General features: G+C 43.6%; 1 protein-coding gene across 2 annotated transcripts; it reads left to right on the top strand.

Annotated features, from left to right (window-relative positions):
* Nucleotides 1-8,466: 8,466 nt before the first annotated feature.
* Nucleotides 8,467-14,353, top strand: TMEM216 (transmembrane protein 216). Of its 2 annotated transcripts, XM_055312993.1 has the most exons (6): nt 8,467-8,493; nt 8,808-9,306; nt 9,853-9,954; nt 10,260-10,352; nt 13,297-13,498; nt 13,783-14,353. In XM_055312993.1, exons 2-6 carry the CDS (start codon nt 9,294-9,296, stop codon nt 13,796-13,798), a joined length of 426 nt encoding a protein of 141 aa, XP_055168968.1. In that variant the 5' UTR covers nt 8,467-8,493; nt 8,808-9,293; the 3' UTR covers nt 13,799-14,353. The 2 variants fall into 2 exon arrangements, with proteins under 2 accessions (XP_055168968.1, XP_055168971.1); XM_055312996.1 differs by lacking the exon at nt 8,467-8,493 and having other exon boundaries at nt 8,498-9,320.
* Nucleotides 14,354-16,128: the final 1,775 nt, after the last annotated feature.

Here is a 16,128-nt window from a genome sequence, read left to right as displayed (position 1 = left end):
GTCCATTATCAAAGAATAGGTACTAAAGGGTGAACCTGGAGCCGAGGCAAAAAATAGGTAACAAAATCCATCTTTTTGACTACTCAGATTCCATATGTGCCCTTCGATACATATTTGAACTTCCCTATCAGTTACATTCCTACCAATAAGATATATCTATCCTTAAAAGTGATGTTCTCACCTTTCTCACAAATGAGAAGACACTGTCCCAATAGTCACTGTATCCAGTACTGACTGTAGTAATTACTCCACAATTTTAGTCATAGTTCCACTAAATATTCTATTACCTAAAGATTAAATTATAAAGTTGACCTCCTACAATTTGTACATTAAAAGGGAAGTAAAAAGGAGAAAACTGTGTGTACAAATAAACACAAAAATAAAAGAAAAACATGCAAAGCTATTGTAGTCTTCATTTTTCTAGTTGGTCATTTTTGTAGCTAGTCCAAGGTCATAGTTGGGATCCATGGCTTTCTTCTTCAACTACCTATTCCATATTTCCCTTGTCTTCAGCTGAGCTTCTGCTGCTCTGGGCTCTTTACCTGGTAGAGGAACCCAAAGTCTCATTCTAAAAGATCTCGGTCCTTAATTGCCCTGCTTTTTGGGTAGCATGGATGCACTCAGAGGTGCCCCAGAGAATCCTCTGGGTTCCAGACAAAGTCTTCCTAGCCTTCATTGTATAGCAGCAGTAGAAATTTCCCTTGAGAATCAGCATCAATTACTCCAGCCAGTAGATTGGACCCCCTCCCTTTTCTTCACCCAGTGGTTTATGTGTGGGGCATAAGGAGCCCCATATGGCCAAGTGGCAATCCTATCTTGTAATTCAATGGTGCCATTGTTTTATCCCTTTGTGGAACATTCCTCACTTGAGAACTAAGATTTCCAAATCAGCAGGCTCAGATTTTTCAGGATAAGAGGCAAAAACTCTGGATTGGTACAGTGTAATAAGATGAGTCATTCCTACTCCCACCTCGGTACCTGGATCAACTGTATGCTGGCCAGGGGAATGAAGCACTATATAATGGTCTCTGATTCAAAGATGTACTTTATTCTGTAAATCAGCCATCATTCTTTCATGGATTGTCTCCCACCTGGTGCTATAACTGAGTCTTCAGGAAGCTCTTCCACTTTTTAGTGAAGCCCCCTGGTTCCAGGTGATGAAATATGTGTGGGAAGTTCTGTTAAGTCCATGGGCATAAGCCCTTTGCCACACTTCCTTTGCTGTGAAACGAGTATCTTGATCAGATTCAATTTTGGAGAGTACGTGGTGAATGTACATGGTGTCTCTTTTGGGAGGGCCCCTGGGAAATGACACCGCAGAGCGTGGGTGGGCCAAGGGTAGTGGGTGGGTATGCAGAAGAGTTGGGGCACTACTGCAGGGGTAAGATCTGGAGCCTCTGGTGTCCATATCAGGAAACCTCTGGGAAACACCCTCTGGGATGCAGCAAGCTGAGCTGGTGGGCAGGAGTACAGAGGGAGCTGGATGCCTTGCAGGTGGTGAGGCTTTGGCAAGTTTGTCGCCAAACCTGGGCTGGAGCTAGAGGATTGCTGCAGGACCCTCCACTCTTGGCACACAGCTAGGGCAGAGCACCACTGGATGTCCCCCCACATACACATCTCTGACAGACTGCGCAGCAAGAGCAGATGCATACTGGAACCAGGAAAGCCCCTTTCTTCCTGCAGTATCCTAGTATCATCTTACCATCATGCTCACTGCAAGGGAGAAATTCTTAGAGTCTAGTCTGCTACCCCAGAATAGGTGCTGAAAGGTGAATCTGGAGCTGAGGGGCATATATTGATAGTTGCCACACTGGGAAAACACTAAATATTTAGCAGTTAAATAATACACTTGTAAAGAATCCATGGATCAAAGAAGAATTCATAAGGTAAATTAGAAAGTACTTTGAATAATAATGAAAAAAACATTAAAATGCCTACAATGCAGCTTTTATTAGAAAACAAATTTTTTTAAAGATTTATTTATTGGAAAAAAATTAAAAAAATTAAAAAAATTAAAAAAAAAAAGATTTATTTATTGGGATCCCTGGGTGGTGCAGCGGTTTAGCACCCAGTGCATGGAGCCTGCTTCTCCCTCTGCCTGTGTCTCTGCCTCTCTCTCTCTCTCTCTCTCTCTCTGTGACTATCATAAATCAATAAAAAAATTTTTAAAAAGATTTATTTATTTATTTATTTATGATAGACACAGAGAGAGAAAGAGGCAGAGACACAGGAGGAGGGAGAAGCAGGCTCCATGCCGGGAGCCCGATGTGGGACTTGATCCCAGGACTCCAGGATCGCGGCCCGGGCCAAAGGCAGGCACTAAACCGCTGAGCCACCCAGGGATCCCCAGAAAAAAAAATTTTTTTAAAGATTTTATTTAGAGTGAGTATAAGTAGGGGAAAGGGGCAGAGGAAGAAGCAAACTTGCCCTTGAGTAGGGAACCTGACAGGACCCTGAGATCATGATCTGAGCCAAAGTCAAGACGCTCAACTGACTGAGCCCTGAAAAAAAAAAAGATTTAAAATCAGTGTCTTGGGGCACCTGGGTGCCTCAGTTGGTTAAGTATCCAACTCTTGATTTCCGCTCAGCTCATGATCTCAGTGTGGTAGGACTGAACCCCTCATCGGGGTCCGTGCTCAGTTCAGTGTCTGCTTGAGATTTTCTCTCCTCCCTCTCCTCCCTCTGTCCTTCTCTCCACTCACCTGCTCACTCTCAAATAAATAAAATCTTCTAAAAATTAAAAAGTAAATAAAATCAATGGTCTATCACTTTATCTACAACTAGAAAAAAAAGAGCACAGTAGAAAGAAGAATAAAACCTGGGATGCCTGGGTAGCTCAGTGGTTGAGCGTCTGCCTTTGGCTCAGGGCATGATCCCAGGGTCCGGAATCAAGTCCCACATCAGGATTCCTGCATAGAGCCTGCTTCTCTCTCTGTCTATGTCTCTGCCTCTCTGTCTTTCATGAATAAATAAATAAAATATTTTTAAAAAATGAAAGAGGGAATGTTCCTATAGATCTTATGCATATTAAAAGGATCAGAAGGTTATCGATAGTCAATTTTATGCCAATAAATTTGATAAGTGTTATGAAATGAACAAATTCATCAAAAGACACAAATGACCAAAACTGGCTCAAGAAAAAAAGAGAAATTGAATTCATAATGAAAAACCTTCCCATTAAAGAAAACTTCAGGTACAGATGACTTAATTGATGAATTCTATCAAACATTTGGAGAAGAAATAATAATCCTACATAAACTCTTTCAGAAAATAGAAAAAGAGAAGCATTTCCCAATTCCGATCACTTTATGACACCCTGATATCAAGATTGACAAATATTTCACATGGAAACAAAACTATAGATTAATATCCCTCAGAACATAGATGTAAACAGTTTTCAAATTCTAGCAAATTGAATCCAGCAATGTAAAAAGAATAACAACATATCATGACCAAGTGGAATTTATCATGGAATGTAAAGTTGGTCTCACATTTAAAAATCAATACGTGAAATTCACCAAATCAATAGAATAAAGGAGGAAAGGCATTTGATCATTAAATAGATGTAGCTGTGATGAAATTCACACCCATTCACGATGAAAATTCTCCGTAAACTAAGAAGAGAAATTTCCTTACCTGGTAGAAGGCATCTCTGAAATACCATACTCAATGGTGGAAGACTGAATGTTTTCTAGAATTGGGGAAAAGGCACAGATATCCACTCACACTACTTCTATTCAATATTGTACTAGCTGGCCCAGAGCAGTAGGAGAAGGAAAAAGAAAAAAGGCTTATGTTTTTTTGAAAGTAAGCTCTAGGCCCAATGTGGGGCTTGAACTCATGACCCAGAGATCAAGAGTCACATGCTCTACCATCTGAGCCAGGCAGACACTCCAAAAGGCATACATATTGAAAAAAAAAAGAAGTAAAACTGTCCTTAATTGAAAATGATCACCATGAAAGATGCCTGAGTGGCTCAGTGGTTGAGTGGCTCAAGGCGTGGTCCCAGGGTCCTGGGATTGAGTCCCACATTGGGCTTCCCACAGGGAACCTGCTTCTCCCTCTGCCTATGTCTCTGCCTCTCTCTTTCTCATGAATAAATAAAAGCTTAAAAAAAAAGAAAAGAAAGAAAATGATCACCATGAACATAAAAAATCCTAAAGGATCAACAAAAAGTCAGTACAATTATACGTTAGTTTGACTTAGCAGGACATTGGATTACAAGATGCAGCCATATTAGCATGTAGAGGGGAATTTCTAACCTTAAAACACAAATATTAGAGAAGAAAGACTGAAAAGGTAAGCTTTAGGTTTCCATCTCAAAAAGAACACCAAGTAAAACCTGAAGAAACTAGGACAAAGGAAATGAGGACGAGCAGAAATCTATAAGAGAAAACAAATATAGAGTGAAGAAAAACCAGAAGTTGTTTCTTTAAGAAAGATTACTAAAATTGATAAACACCTATAAAAAATAATCGATAAAGGGGCGTCTGGGTGGCTTGCTTGGTTAAGTGTCCAATCCTTGATTTCAGCTCAGATCCTGATCTTGGGGTTGTGAGATTGAGCCCTGCGCTGTGCTCCATACTCAGCTGGAAGTCTGCTTGTCCCTCTCTCTCTGCTCTTTTCTCTCTGATAAACAAAATATTTTTTTAAAAAATTTTATTTATTTATTCATGAGAGACACACAGAGAGAGAGGCAGAGACACAGGCAGAGGGAGAAGCAGGCTCCATGCAGGGAGCCTGACGTGGGACTGATCCCGAGTCTCCAGGATCACACCCTGGGCTGAAGTCCGTGCTCAACTGCTGAGCCACCCGGGCTGCCTTTTTTTTTTTTTAAAGAACAAACAAAATCTTAAAAAAATAATCAAGAAAAAAAGTCAGGAAGAAAAAGGGGCTATCACTATATATCCTGTAGGCATTAAAAAACATGAGGCTGTTATGAGAAACTTCGCATCAACACACCTGAAAATGTATAAAAATGGGAAGATGTTTTAAAAACACAAATTTTTCCAAACATTACTCAGAAAATAGAAAATCTGAATCTGAAATCAAGTATACATTAAAGATATTTGGTTATGATAAAATCTCCTACAAAGAAAATCCAGGTTTAGGTGGCTTCGTCAGCGAATCCTTCTTCTAAAGAAATAAAGTATTTTACACAATTTCCTTCATGTAACAAAAAGAAGAAATATTTCTCACTTCATTTCAGGTGCCCAATTTAACCTTAATGCCTAACTTGACAAGGTCCTTACAGGAAAGTAAAATTACAAACCAATCTCATAATGTATGTAAAAACCTGAACAAAATATTAGCAAATGAAATTCAATGATATATAAAAAGTGTACTATAGCTACTAAACATCCCCAAGACCACCTCCAGACTCACTGATTTGCTAGGAGAACTCACAGGACTCAGCATACTTTGGTTATGATTTATTATAATGAAATGATACAAAGCTAAAGTCAGTAAAAAGAAAATGTGAAGTCTAGAAGAGCAAGCTTCCAAGAATCCTCTCCCAGTGGAATTACATAAGATTTGCCTAATGTCTCTAGCAATAAGTTGTGATAACATGTATGAAGTGTTGTCTACCAGGTAAGAGACTTGGGTGTCCAAGGATTTTATTGGACGATAGCTACATAAGCAACCTCTATTTAGCATGTACTTACCAAAATTTGACTCCCAGAAGGAAGCAGGTGTTCAGCATAAACCACATAGTTTGTACAAACAGTTTAGGCACAGTGAGCCACTTTGGATAGGTGGAAACACTTCTGAAACCAAAGTTCCAGACACCAGCCAAAGGCCAATCTTTCAAGTAGGACTTCCTAAGGATAGTAGTCTCAGGCCTGCTATGTCAACTCTTTTCTGCATAATATCATAAGCAAATGAGTTTCTTCCCAGGAATGCAAGCTTAATTATACCCTTGAAAATCCATGTAATTCATCCCATTCACAGAATAAAGTGGAGAATCATAGGATCATCTCAAGGGCTGCAGAGAAAGTATTCAATAAAATGTATCATTAACATTTCAGTAAACTAGGAAGAGAAGGGACTCTCTTAAACTGATAGAGTATCTGCAAAAAAAAAAAAGTCCTTATTTAACATATTGATGGTGAAATCTTTTTCTTTTGAGAACTTTTAAGATTTCTTTTTTTTTTTTTTATTTACGAGAGTCACAGAGAGAGAGAGAGAGAGAGAGAGAGAGAGGCAGAGGGAGAAGCAGGCTCCATGCACCGGGAGCCCGACGTGGGATTCGATCCCGGGTCTCCAGGATCGCGCCCTGGGCCAAAGGCAGGCGCTAAACCGCTGCGCCACCCAGGGATCCCACTTTTAAGATTTCTTAGCAACTTTCAAATTTGCAATACAATATTATTGACTATAGGTCATCATGAGGTACATTACATCCCCATGACTTATTTGTTTTATAACTGAAAGTTTGTACCTCTTGATGCCTTTACCCATTTTGTCCTCCACACAGCCTTCCACCCTCCCCTCGGGCAGTCATCAAATTATTCTCTAGGAGTTGAGTTTTGTTTTAGATTCCACATGTAAGTGGAATCATATGGTAATTGTCTTTCTCTGTCCTATTTCCATTTGGCGTAAAACCATCAAGGTCTCTCCATGTTGTTGCAAATGGCAAGATCTCATTTTTATTATGGCCAAGTAATACGCCATTGAATATATACAGCATATCTTCTTTCTCCACTCATTGGGAGATGTCCATTGATGGACAGTTTGTCCCCATGTCTTAGCTATTATTATGAATAATGTGGCAGTGAACACAGCGATGCATCTATCTTTTCAAATTAGGGTTTTGTTTTCTTGGGATGAATACCCAGTAGTGGAGTTACTGGGTCATGTGGCATTTCTGTTTTTAATTTTTTGAGGAACCTTCATGTTTTCCAGAGTGACTGCATTAAGACACATTCCCACCAACAGTGCACAAGGGTTCCTGTTCCTCTACATCCTTGCCAATATTTGTTATTCTCATTCTTTTGATAATAGCCATTCTGACAAATGTGTGGTGATATCTCACTGTGATTTTTTTTCTCACTGTGATTCTGATGTGCATTTACCTCATGAGTGATGTTAAGCATCTTTTCATTTGTCTGTTGGCTATCTGTATGTCTTCTTTGGAAAAATGTCTATTCATGTCTTCTGCCCATTTATTGATTGGATTGTTTTGTTTTGTTATTGAGCTGCATAAGTTCTTTATATATATATATTTTTAATTTTTTTTAATTTTTATTTATTTATGATAGTCACAGAGAGAGAAAGAGAGAGAGGCAGAGACACAGGCAGAGGGAGAAGCAGGCTCCATGCACCGGGAGCCCGACGTGGGATTCGATCCCGCGTCTCCAGGATCGTGCCCTGGGCCAAAGGCAGGCGTCAAACTGCTGCACGACCCAGGGATTCCAGTTCTTTATATATTTTGGATATTAACCTCTTATCTTATATATGACTACACTGTAGGGATCCCTGGGTGGCTCAGCGGTTTAGCGCCGCCTTCAGGCCAGAGCGTGATCCTGGAGACCCAGGATCGAGTCCCACATCAGGCTCCCTGCCTGATGGAGCCTGCTTCTCTCTCTGCCTATGTCCCTGCCTCTCTCTGTCACTCATGAATAAATAAAAAAAATTTTTTTAAAAAGACTACACTATAATTGCTCCTGCCCCCGGGGACCCTGGCTTATCAGCTGCTTGCTTTAAAAGGTGCTGAGCCCTTACGCTGGGGTTTTCAAATGTGGCATCATCCATTGTGTGCATCACTCTCATTGTCACTCATAGGACTTGGGTGCAGGAGAACCAGGCTGCTGTACTGCCATTCCTGCTGTTTGCTGTGCTAGGAGGAATTCGGTCTTACCATCTACTTTGAGTTGTGGCAAGTTTACCCCTAACCATCCTTTATGAAAAGGGTGAGCAGGGCCAGATGGTAGTTTTCAAGGCTACAAGCCACGTTGTTTCTGTTGGCGACTATTGAGCCTAACCAATAGCATGACAGAGGCTGTATGCAATATGTAAATGAGTGGGTGTAGCTGTGTTTCCCCCTGAAGCACTTTAAGTACAAGAAAGAGCAGCTGACCCGTCTTCCTTTTAGAGCTGGACCATTTGAGGCTCAAAGTCGTAACTTGCCTAATGTCTCTTATTCCACGGGTAGTGGAAGTGCGTAAGGGGAGGTAAGGAAGGCTGTTTGCCACCAGATCCCTTTCCACCTTTCCCCACCTTACTCTGTTTTGCTCACTGCTACTAAAGAAAATCGGCTTGCAAGTTCTGCCAAGGATGGGAGGCGCAGGCGGAGCTAGGAAGGCGCAGAGGAGAGGGGAGGGAAACCAGGTGGTTTCTCAGCTTCTCAGACTGTCGCCGCCTGGGGGTAGGACTTCTCCATCCCTCTCTCCAGGTGCCTGGAATTGCTTCTGCTCCTTACCTTTTATGCCTAGAAGAAAAAAGTTTCCGCCCACCTCCGTTCCAAGCAGCTAGGAGTGCAGCGCTGTCCTTCAGGTTAGCCTCTCTATTCCAACGACCGACCGGCCGCCTGCCCTGCCGGGACCCTCCGCCGACTGACAGCCAAACTGGCCCGGGTCCACTGAAAACCCTTTCCCTACACCTCCCCTGCGGGTAGCAAACCCCGCTTTTACTACTCCAGATGGTTTTCAGGCCTCAAAACCCAGTGCACGGTCCATCCCTTGGAAACTTGTCCCAACTGCCACCCGGGTACTGTGTCCTCGCAGCTCCCGTCCCCTCCTCTCGCACCCCCACGTTATGGGTCACGGGCTGATCACGCTCCCTCTTTGTGCCTTGCGTGCCCCGTACAGGGAGCCTCGAGCTCTGGCTCACTTTGGTGTCCGCCGACACCGAAAGGCCGATTCCAATCGCCATCCTCATTTGCGGAGCACGGCGGCGCGAACCATTTCTCACGGTAAAATCGTCCTTAGAAAAGAGAACCGTGGGGCTGCGGCCTGTTTACCGATCCTGCGGTCAGACGGCCACAACTGACCGCTTCTACCAGTGTACCGTCCGCGGGCTGGGGGAACTCGGGAACTGCCCCTGCCCCGAGCCCCGCGGGCCACAGCCTCGCGCGCCGGGACTGGTCCCGATCACCGCGAAGACCGCGTACGCCCATTCTCCTCCCCGCGCAGGCGCGGCGGGCCTGGAGGCGGCCCCGGACCTTGCAAACCATAGAGCGCCGCGGGCGGGCAGAGGGGCCAGAAGCGGGGGTCGCTCCATCCCCCGCTTCCGGCCGGGCCTCGCTGCTCTGGGAACGCCTGTGGCCGCGAGCGCAGTTTCCATGGGGACAGAAGATGGCGTCGCGAGGTGAGATTCCGGAGGTGTGTGTCTCTGGTCCCGTTGCCTTCAGTGTCCCTCTCTCCCCCGTTAGAGCTCACCTAAACTCTTCATTCTCGGGTGTTAGGGATGTCGCTCGTCGCTTGTGTAGAGTGGGGTTTCGCAGCCTCACCCATCGAGTGCTGAGGTCTCGAGGTGCAGGTCTCAGCAACCCCCAAATCCTGGGCTGGGCCTCTTCTAGGCCGGCTCGGTTGCGAATCCGCTGTGTGTCGTTGAACAGGCCAGTGCTGGCCTCTGCGCCCTAATTTCCCAAATAGGGCGCAGCGACGGGATGAGATCTTAGACTTTCACCCCGGAGCCAAGAGTCGGGTTTGGCGTGATTCCGGGGAAAGAAGCGGATTAAGGAGGCCCCCTACACACGCACACACCCTCATTATCAGCAATAAGAAGTACCCCCAAGAGGCCTTTCCCTCCAGCTGCGACCTCGTCTCCTTCAAGTTAGGCACAAAACCATTCGGAGGGCGGAGATTGATACGCCGTCTCGCACATCCTTCTCACTTGTGCTCATCTTTTCAGGTAAACGGCTGTCCTCCACCCCGCTGGAAATCCTGTTCTTTCTGAACGGGTGGTATTATGCTACCTATTTTCTCCTGGAACTCTTCATATTTCTGTATAAAGGTAAGGCCTGGGGCTTGACTAACCTTGTCCCAACATCCCTTCCCCACTTCAGCCCAGAGCCAACTCCCATCAGGAGCCTATTTTCCATCCTTTTCGTTGCTCCTTTTTACTGCTAGTTAGAGAAGTGTTTTCATCATCAACACACACTGAGTTAACATACCCTGCAGCAGGCTAACAGATCCTGTCCACATCTCACTAACTAGTTCATGGAAAGCTGATAAGACTCATGCCCTCTTTATTCCCAAGTGTGGGGGAGTTCTTGTGGGTGCTCTTATGTTTGCAAACTCTGGCTTTTGTGTCGGCAGCTCTCCTCCTACCATATCCAACAGCCAATCTAGTACTGGATGTGGTGATGCTTCTCCTTTACCTTGGAATTGAAGTAATTCGACTGTTTTTTGGTGAGTGTTGTCCAGAGAATATTTCCATTCCTTCTCAGACAGACTGCTATCTGTAACTTAACAAGAGGTACATAACCTAGTTTCACAATAAGAGATTGGATCTGATGGAATGTCCCATTACTCCCTCTCTGAAGTTTCAAGCTGCTTCATTTTCTGGGTCAGGCTTTACTAGTTTGTTGCTCTGTAGAGACAGAAGTGGGCAGTAACATGAGTTTTTTTTTTTTTTTGTTTGTTTGTTTAAGATTTTATTAATTAGAGAGAGAGAGAATGAGAATGAGCAGGGGGAGGGGCAGAGGGAGAAGCAGACTTCCTGCAAAGACCTGACTTGGGATTCAATCCCAGGGCCCTGGGATCATGACCTGAGGTGAAGGCAGATGTTTAACCAACTGAGCCACCTGAGATTTTAGATAGGTTCTTCCTAACTTCCCAAGTGCTATGAGAGCCTGCCTGGTTCCTATTACTAGCTTGCTTAGGAGAATAGATTTGACTATAACTCCATGTTCAGGGCAGTATATGTCACACAAGAAAGCACTAAGGTCCCCTCTTCTCTCTGAACAGGATTTCTTTAGGACAAGTTTTTTATCCTCCCAGATCCAGAGTAGATTCCTTATTAGTTAGAAAATATCTCATCCCAGGAAACAGTGTTAAAACACAGGCTGAGAAGAAACAGTATTTGCAACATATGTAACAAAGATAGAAGGCTCACAGGAGTAACTAAAGATGACCTAATTTTAAAAATTGGTAAGGGACATTAATAGGGAGTTCACATAAGAATAATTACAGAGAATCATTAATCATGATAAAATGTCCAAACTCATTAATAAAAAGCAAATTGAAACAAGGTAATAATTTCATCCATCAGATTAGAAAGATTTCCGAATACCCAGTATTGTAATGGGTATGAGGACCAGGTCTTTCTATTCCACACTCTTTGGGAATATAAATTAGAATAATTGTTTTTGCTAAAGTTTTGTCATGTGAAATTTGTATTATTTTTTAAAATATTTATTTATTTGAGAGAGAGGGCATGAGTGGGGTGGAGGGGCAGAGGGAGATGGAAAGAATTTCAAGCAGACTCCTCACCGAGCACAGAGCCTGATGCAGGGCTCAATCCCATGACCCTGAGATCATGACCTGAGCTGAAATCAAGAGTCGTACCCTCAAGTGACTAAGTCACCCAGGCACCCCTAAAATTTGTATTTTTTTCTGAGACATAACAATTACGCATCTAAAATTGGTTGGTAAAGAAACAAACACTTCCACAGATATGCAAAGGTATCTATAGGAGAAAGTTTATGGCCACGTATTTTGTAACATCAAAACATTAGAGGGGTGCCTGGCTGGCTCAGTCATGGAGTGTGCAACTCTTGATCTCTGGGTTGTAAGTCCAAGCCCCAAGTTGGTGTAGAGATTACTTAAAAAAAAAAAAATCTTTAAAAAAAATTAGAGGGTGCCTGGGTGGCTCAGATGGTAAAGCATTTGCTTTTGGCTAGGTCATGATCTCAGGGTCCTGAGATTGAGCCTCATTGGGCTCCCTGTTCAGCATGGAGTCTGCGTCTCCCTCTGCCTCTGCCCCTCCCCACCTCATGCTTGTTCACGCTCTTTCAGATAAATAAAATCTTTAAAAAAAAAAAATCGGAAACAACTTAAACATCTGGCAATAGGGGATTAGTTAAAATATGGAATTGCTTCCGTGAAATTGTTCATGGCCATTAAAAAAAGAATAAGGTAGTTATATGGGTAGTTATTTCATATGTATATGAAAAGATACATTAAATGGTAGTTATTTAATATGTATTAAATAAGAATAAGGTAGTTATTTCATATGTATATGAAAAGATACATTAAATGGGAAAAAAACAAGTTGAAAATAGTATGTACAGTGTGATTCTATTTTTATTTTTTAATTCTATTTTTGTAATAATAAAGAGTAATATGTAAGTATACAGACATAAAAAAACCTGGAACAGTATGCATCATTCTATAATAATGGTTATCTCCAGTGGGGAGCCATGGGGTCTTTTAGTTTCTATATTTCTTTTTTTTTTTTAATATTTTTTATTTATTTATTTTTATTTATTTATGACAATCACACAGATATAGAGAGAGAGGCAGAGACACAGGCAGAGGGAGAAGCAGGCTCCATGCACCGGGAGCCTGATGTGGGATTCGATCCCGGGTCTCCAGGATCGCGCCCTGGGCCAAAGGCAGGCGCTAAACCGCTGCGCCACCCAGGGATCCCAGTTTCTATATTTCTTAAAATTATTTTCTGTATTTATGTTAGTTGATTCTTTTTTTTTTTTTAAAGATTTAATTTATTTATTCATGAGAGACACACAGAGAGAGGCAGAGACACAGGCAGAGGGAGAAGCAGGCTCTATGCAGGGAGCTTGATGTGGGACTCGATCCCGGGTCTCCAGGATGAGGCCCCGGGCTGAAGGCGGTACTAAACCACTGAGCCACCGGGGCTGCCCTAGTTGAAAGATGCTCAATGATTATATATTGTAATTAAAAATATATATATAGGGACGGCTGGGTGGCTCAGCGGTTGAGCGTCTGCCTTCAGCTCAGTGTGTGATCCCAGGTTCTGGGGATCGAGTCCCAAACTGGGCTCCCTGCGAGGAGCTTAGTTCTCCCTCTGCCTCTCTGTCTCTCTCATGAATTAAAAAAAAAAAAAAAAAATTCCCTGAGTAAAGAAGCTGTTGTCCCTTGAGTGGGAGCCAGACTTGAAGCAGGACCTTTGGAGTGAATGACTCCGTCCTGTGGCACCTCCAAAGCCCTTCATTTTTAGCACGCTAGGACCCTCTTTATAAATCTGCCCATCCCCATTCAGGATAATTTTTCTCTGCCTTGCCAGTCCACCCCATCCCATCCCCTCAACCTTTTCTCTGAGCCCAGGGAAAGCAGGCCACATGGAGGTGACTCCATGGGCTGTATCTGACAGGTACAAAGGGGAACCTCTGCCAGCGAAAGATGCCACTTGGTTTTAGCGTGGCCTTGACCTTCCCATCTGCCATGATGGCCTCCTATTACCTGCTGCTGCAGACCTACGTGCTCCGCCTGGAAGCCATCATGAACAGCATCTTGCTCTTCTTCTGTGGTTCAGAGCTGCTGCTTGAGGTGCTCACCCTGACTGCTTTCTCCAGGTACTGCTGCTGAGGGTTCATTTCCTGTCACCTGAGGGTTGGGTTCCCAGCTCATCCTAGGGAGGGATTCATTGTTCTTCTGAAGCTTGAGGGGTCTGAAGGACTTTCAAGGGGAAAGGGGATGCCTATGGGACTGCTTTTTCTACTAGGGTAGATGGTTACTTAGGGAAGACATTCTCTTTGTTCTTTGGGGCCAAGAGGCTTGAAATACAGAACAGTTCAGGCCAGCTGCTCTTGTTCACTGGTCTTTTAACATTTTCTTTTTTTTTTCTTTCTGCCATCAGTATGGACAGGATATGAAATACAAAAATTTCAACCAGCAGCCCTTATGGGCTGAGACCACAGATTCTTCTGGTCTTTAGCCACATCAATGAGAACTGGTGGGTCAAGTTGTCCTGGGACAGGTTGCAGCTTTTCCTCAACACAGACATTTGGGCAGCAAACAGCATAAGGCCACTGGGCATCATCTTCTAAACCAGGACCATCAACCTAAGAGACTGTTCTACACTGCAGTGTAGGGAGGGGCAAGGTTGTCCTGTCCTGGCCCTTCTCAGAACCAGTTCTCTGCTGACCTCAAGTTTTCTTTGATCCTCGTGGCCAGAGCATCTTGTGTGGACCAGGGAGGCTCCTTGGGCTTCCAGCAGAACCAGAGCCACATCCTCCCCGTGTGTGCTGTGCCATACCTGTCACATGGGCAGAGAGCCTCCGGATGCTTTGCTCCCAGGGTGATGCAAAAGCCTCTCATTTCAGTCCTGAGACTGAGCTCCAGAACTTCTTTTAGCAGCTCATAGTGTTATTTTTCTACTCTCATCATGAAACAAACATTATTTTATAATAAATGTATATTTTCCATCATGGGAGTTGAAGCCTTTTCCTTCTGGCACCTATCCCTAGAATTTCATCCACTCCAAGGGAAGGTAGGGACTTTCCCAGCCAGTGGTTTGTTTTCAGGCTGTGCTTAGCAATCCTATGCAGACACGAAGGCAGTGATTTTCTCCTCTCAGCTCTAGCCTAAATTAATCCTTAAAGGCACTGTTAACTTATATATCTTCTTCAGGCCTGTCATCCGGTAAAAGACTGCTTATATTCTTCACCTCTGCCTCAAAGCCAGCTTTTCTCTCATTCCTCTTACAGATGATTGTCAGCTTTCCAGAGTGAGGCATGAATAATTAGAAAAAGCATATTCAAAACTTACCAATATTTTTTTTTGTCATTTATTTAAAAATTTCAAGTTAATGTAAAAGGAACTTTTTTTTAAAACTGGGGAAATGGGGATCCCTGGGTGGCACAGCGGTTTGGCGCCTGCCTTTGGCCCAGGGCACGATCCTGGAGACCCCGGATCGAATCCCACGTCGGGCTCCTGGTGCATGGAGCCTGCTTCTCTCCCTCTGCCTGTGTCTCTGCCTCTCTCTCTCTCTGTGTGACTATCATAAATAAATAAAAATTTAAATAAATAAATAAACAAGCAAACAAACAAACTGGGGAAATGTTGCCCCACATTGAGCATATAATTCATTCATTCCCTTCCCCAAGTAACCATCTTTTTTTTTTTTTTTTTTAAGATTTTATTTATTTATTAGAGAGAGAGGCAGAGGGAGAAGCAGGCTCCATGCAGAGAGCCTGATGTGGGACTCGATCCCAGGTCACCAGGATCACGCCCTGGGCTGAAGGCGGCACTAAACCATCAAGCCACCGGGGCTGCCCCCCAAGTAACTGTCTTTAAAACTATTTCTCATCTTGGTTGGTAGTGGCTTTTTTTTTTTCTTTCCCCCCAAAAAGCCACCAGGAGCCATGACAGACTCCACTTTAGAAAACCTTGAGCCATATGGCCCCTCTGCTGTCAGGGGAATCCTAGACTATCTGCTCTTGCTCAAAGTCAAAAGTTAATTGGTCTTTAAGCATTTCCATGCTGGCTTTTAATTCTGCTTATTTCCCGTGATGGAGCTCATTCTCAGCCTATGAAGGTCTCTACTGGCCAAAGCGCTGATAATTTTGGTTTCCACAAATTCTGTGTTCTTGACTCCTGGCTGCTTTTGGGGTCTATCCAAGAACTGTAGTAGACAGCTGTAATCCACTACGAAACAGTAACCAAAAATCCAGTAGGTACTTCCCTGATACTTCAGTCACAAACCCTTTCTGCAGCTCATACTGCTGCTTTCTCTAGCTTTTTTTTTTTTTTTTAGATTTTATTAATTTATTCATGAGAGAGAGAGAGAGAGAGAGAGAGAGAGAGAGAGAGAGAGGCAGAGGGAGAAGCAGGCTCCATGCAGGGAGCCTGACATGGGACTCGATCCCGGGTCCCCAGGATCACACCCCAGGCTGAAGGCGGCACTAAACTGCTGGGCCACTGGGGCTGCCCTCTCTAGCTTATTTTAAATACGTTGCTAGCATCTAGCGAGACAGGAACTTGTTCTCCATGGCCTCCCCATTTCTTTTGGAGGTTCAGTAGTTAAGGTCACTCTGCTGGCAACACAGATAAATGACTGAAAGGCTCAGTTGGAAGTTTAGAAGTGACCTAAAATTAAAAGGGACCTTAGAAAGGGATCTAATCCCCCACTTTACAGGCTTAGAGAAAGTAACAGCCAGGTAATCATACTGATTACCAACTGAATCTAGAAATCTTGTCGTTG

This window comes from Nyctereutes procyonoides, unplaced genomic scaffold, assembly GCF_905146905.1.
Source record: "Nyctereutes procyonoides isolate TBG_1078 unplaced genomic scaffold, NYPRO_anot_genome, whole genome shotgun sequence".
In the NCBI taxonomy this organism is placed as follows: Eukaryota; Metazoa; Chordata; class Mammalia; order Carnivora; family Canidae; genus Nyctereutes; species Nyctereutes procyonoides.
This window is presented reverse-complemented; position numbering and strand designations above follow the sequence as displayed.

Coding starts and splice junctions, on each gene's coding strand:
- TMEM216 (XM_055312993.1), top strand. Junction 9,955..10,259: donor CTTCATATTTCTGTATAAAG/GTAAGGCCTGGG, acceptor TTGTGTCGGCAG/CTCTCCTCCTACCATATCCA. Junction 10,353..13,296: donor AGTAATTCGACTGTTTTTTG/GTGAGTGTTGTC, acceptor TGTATCTGACAG/GTACAAAGGGGAACCTCTGC.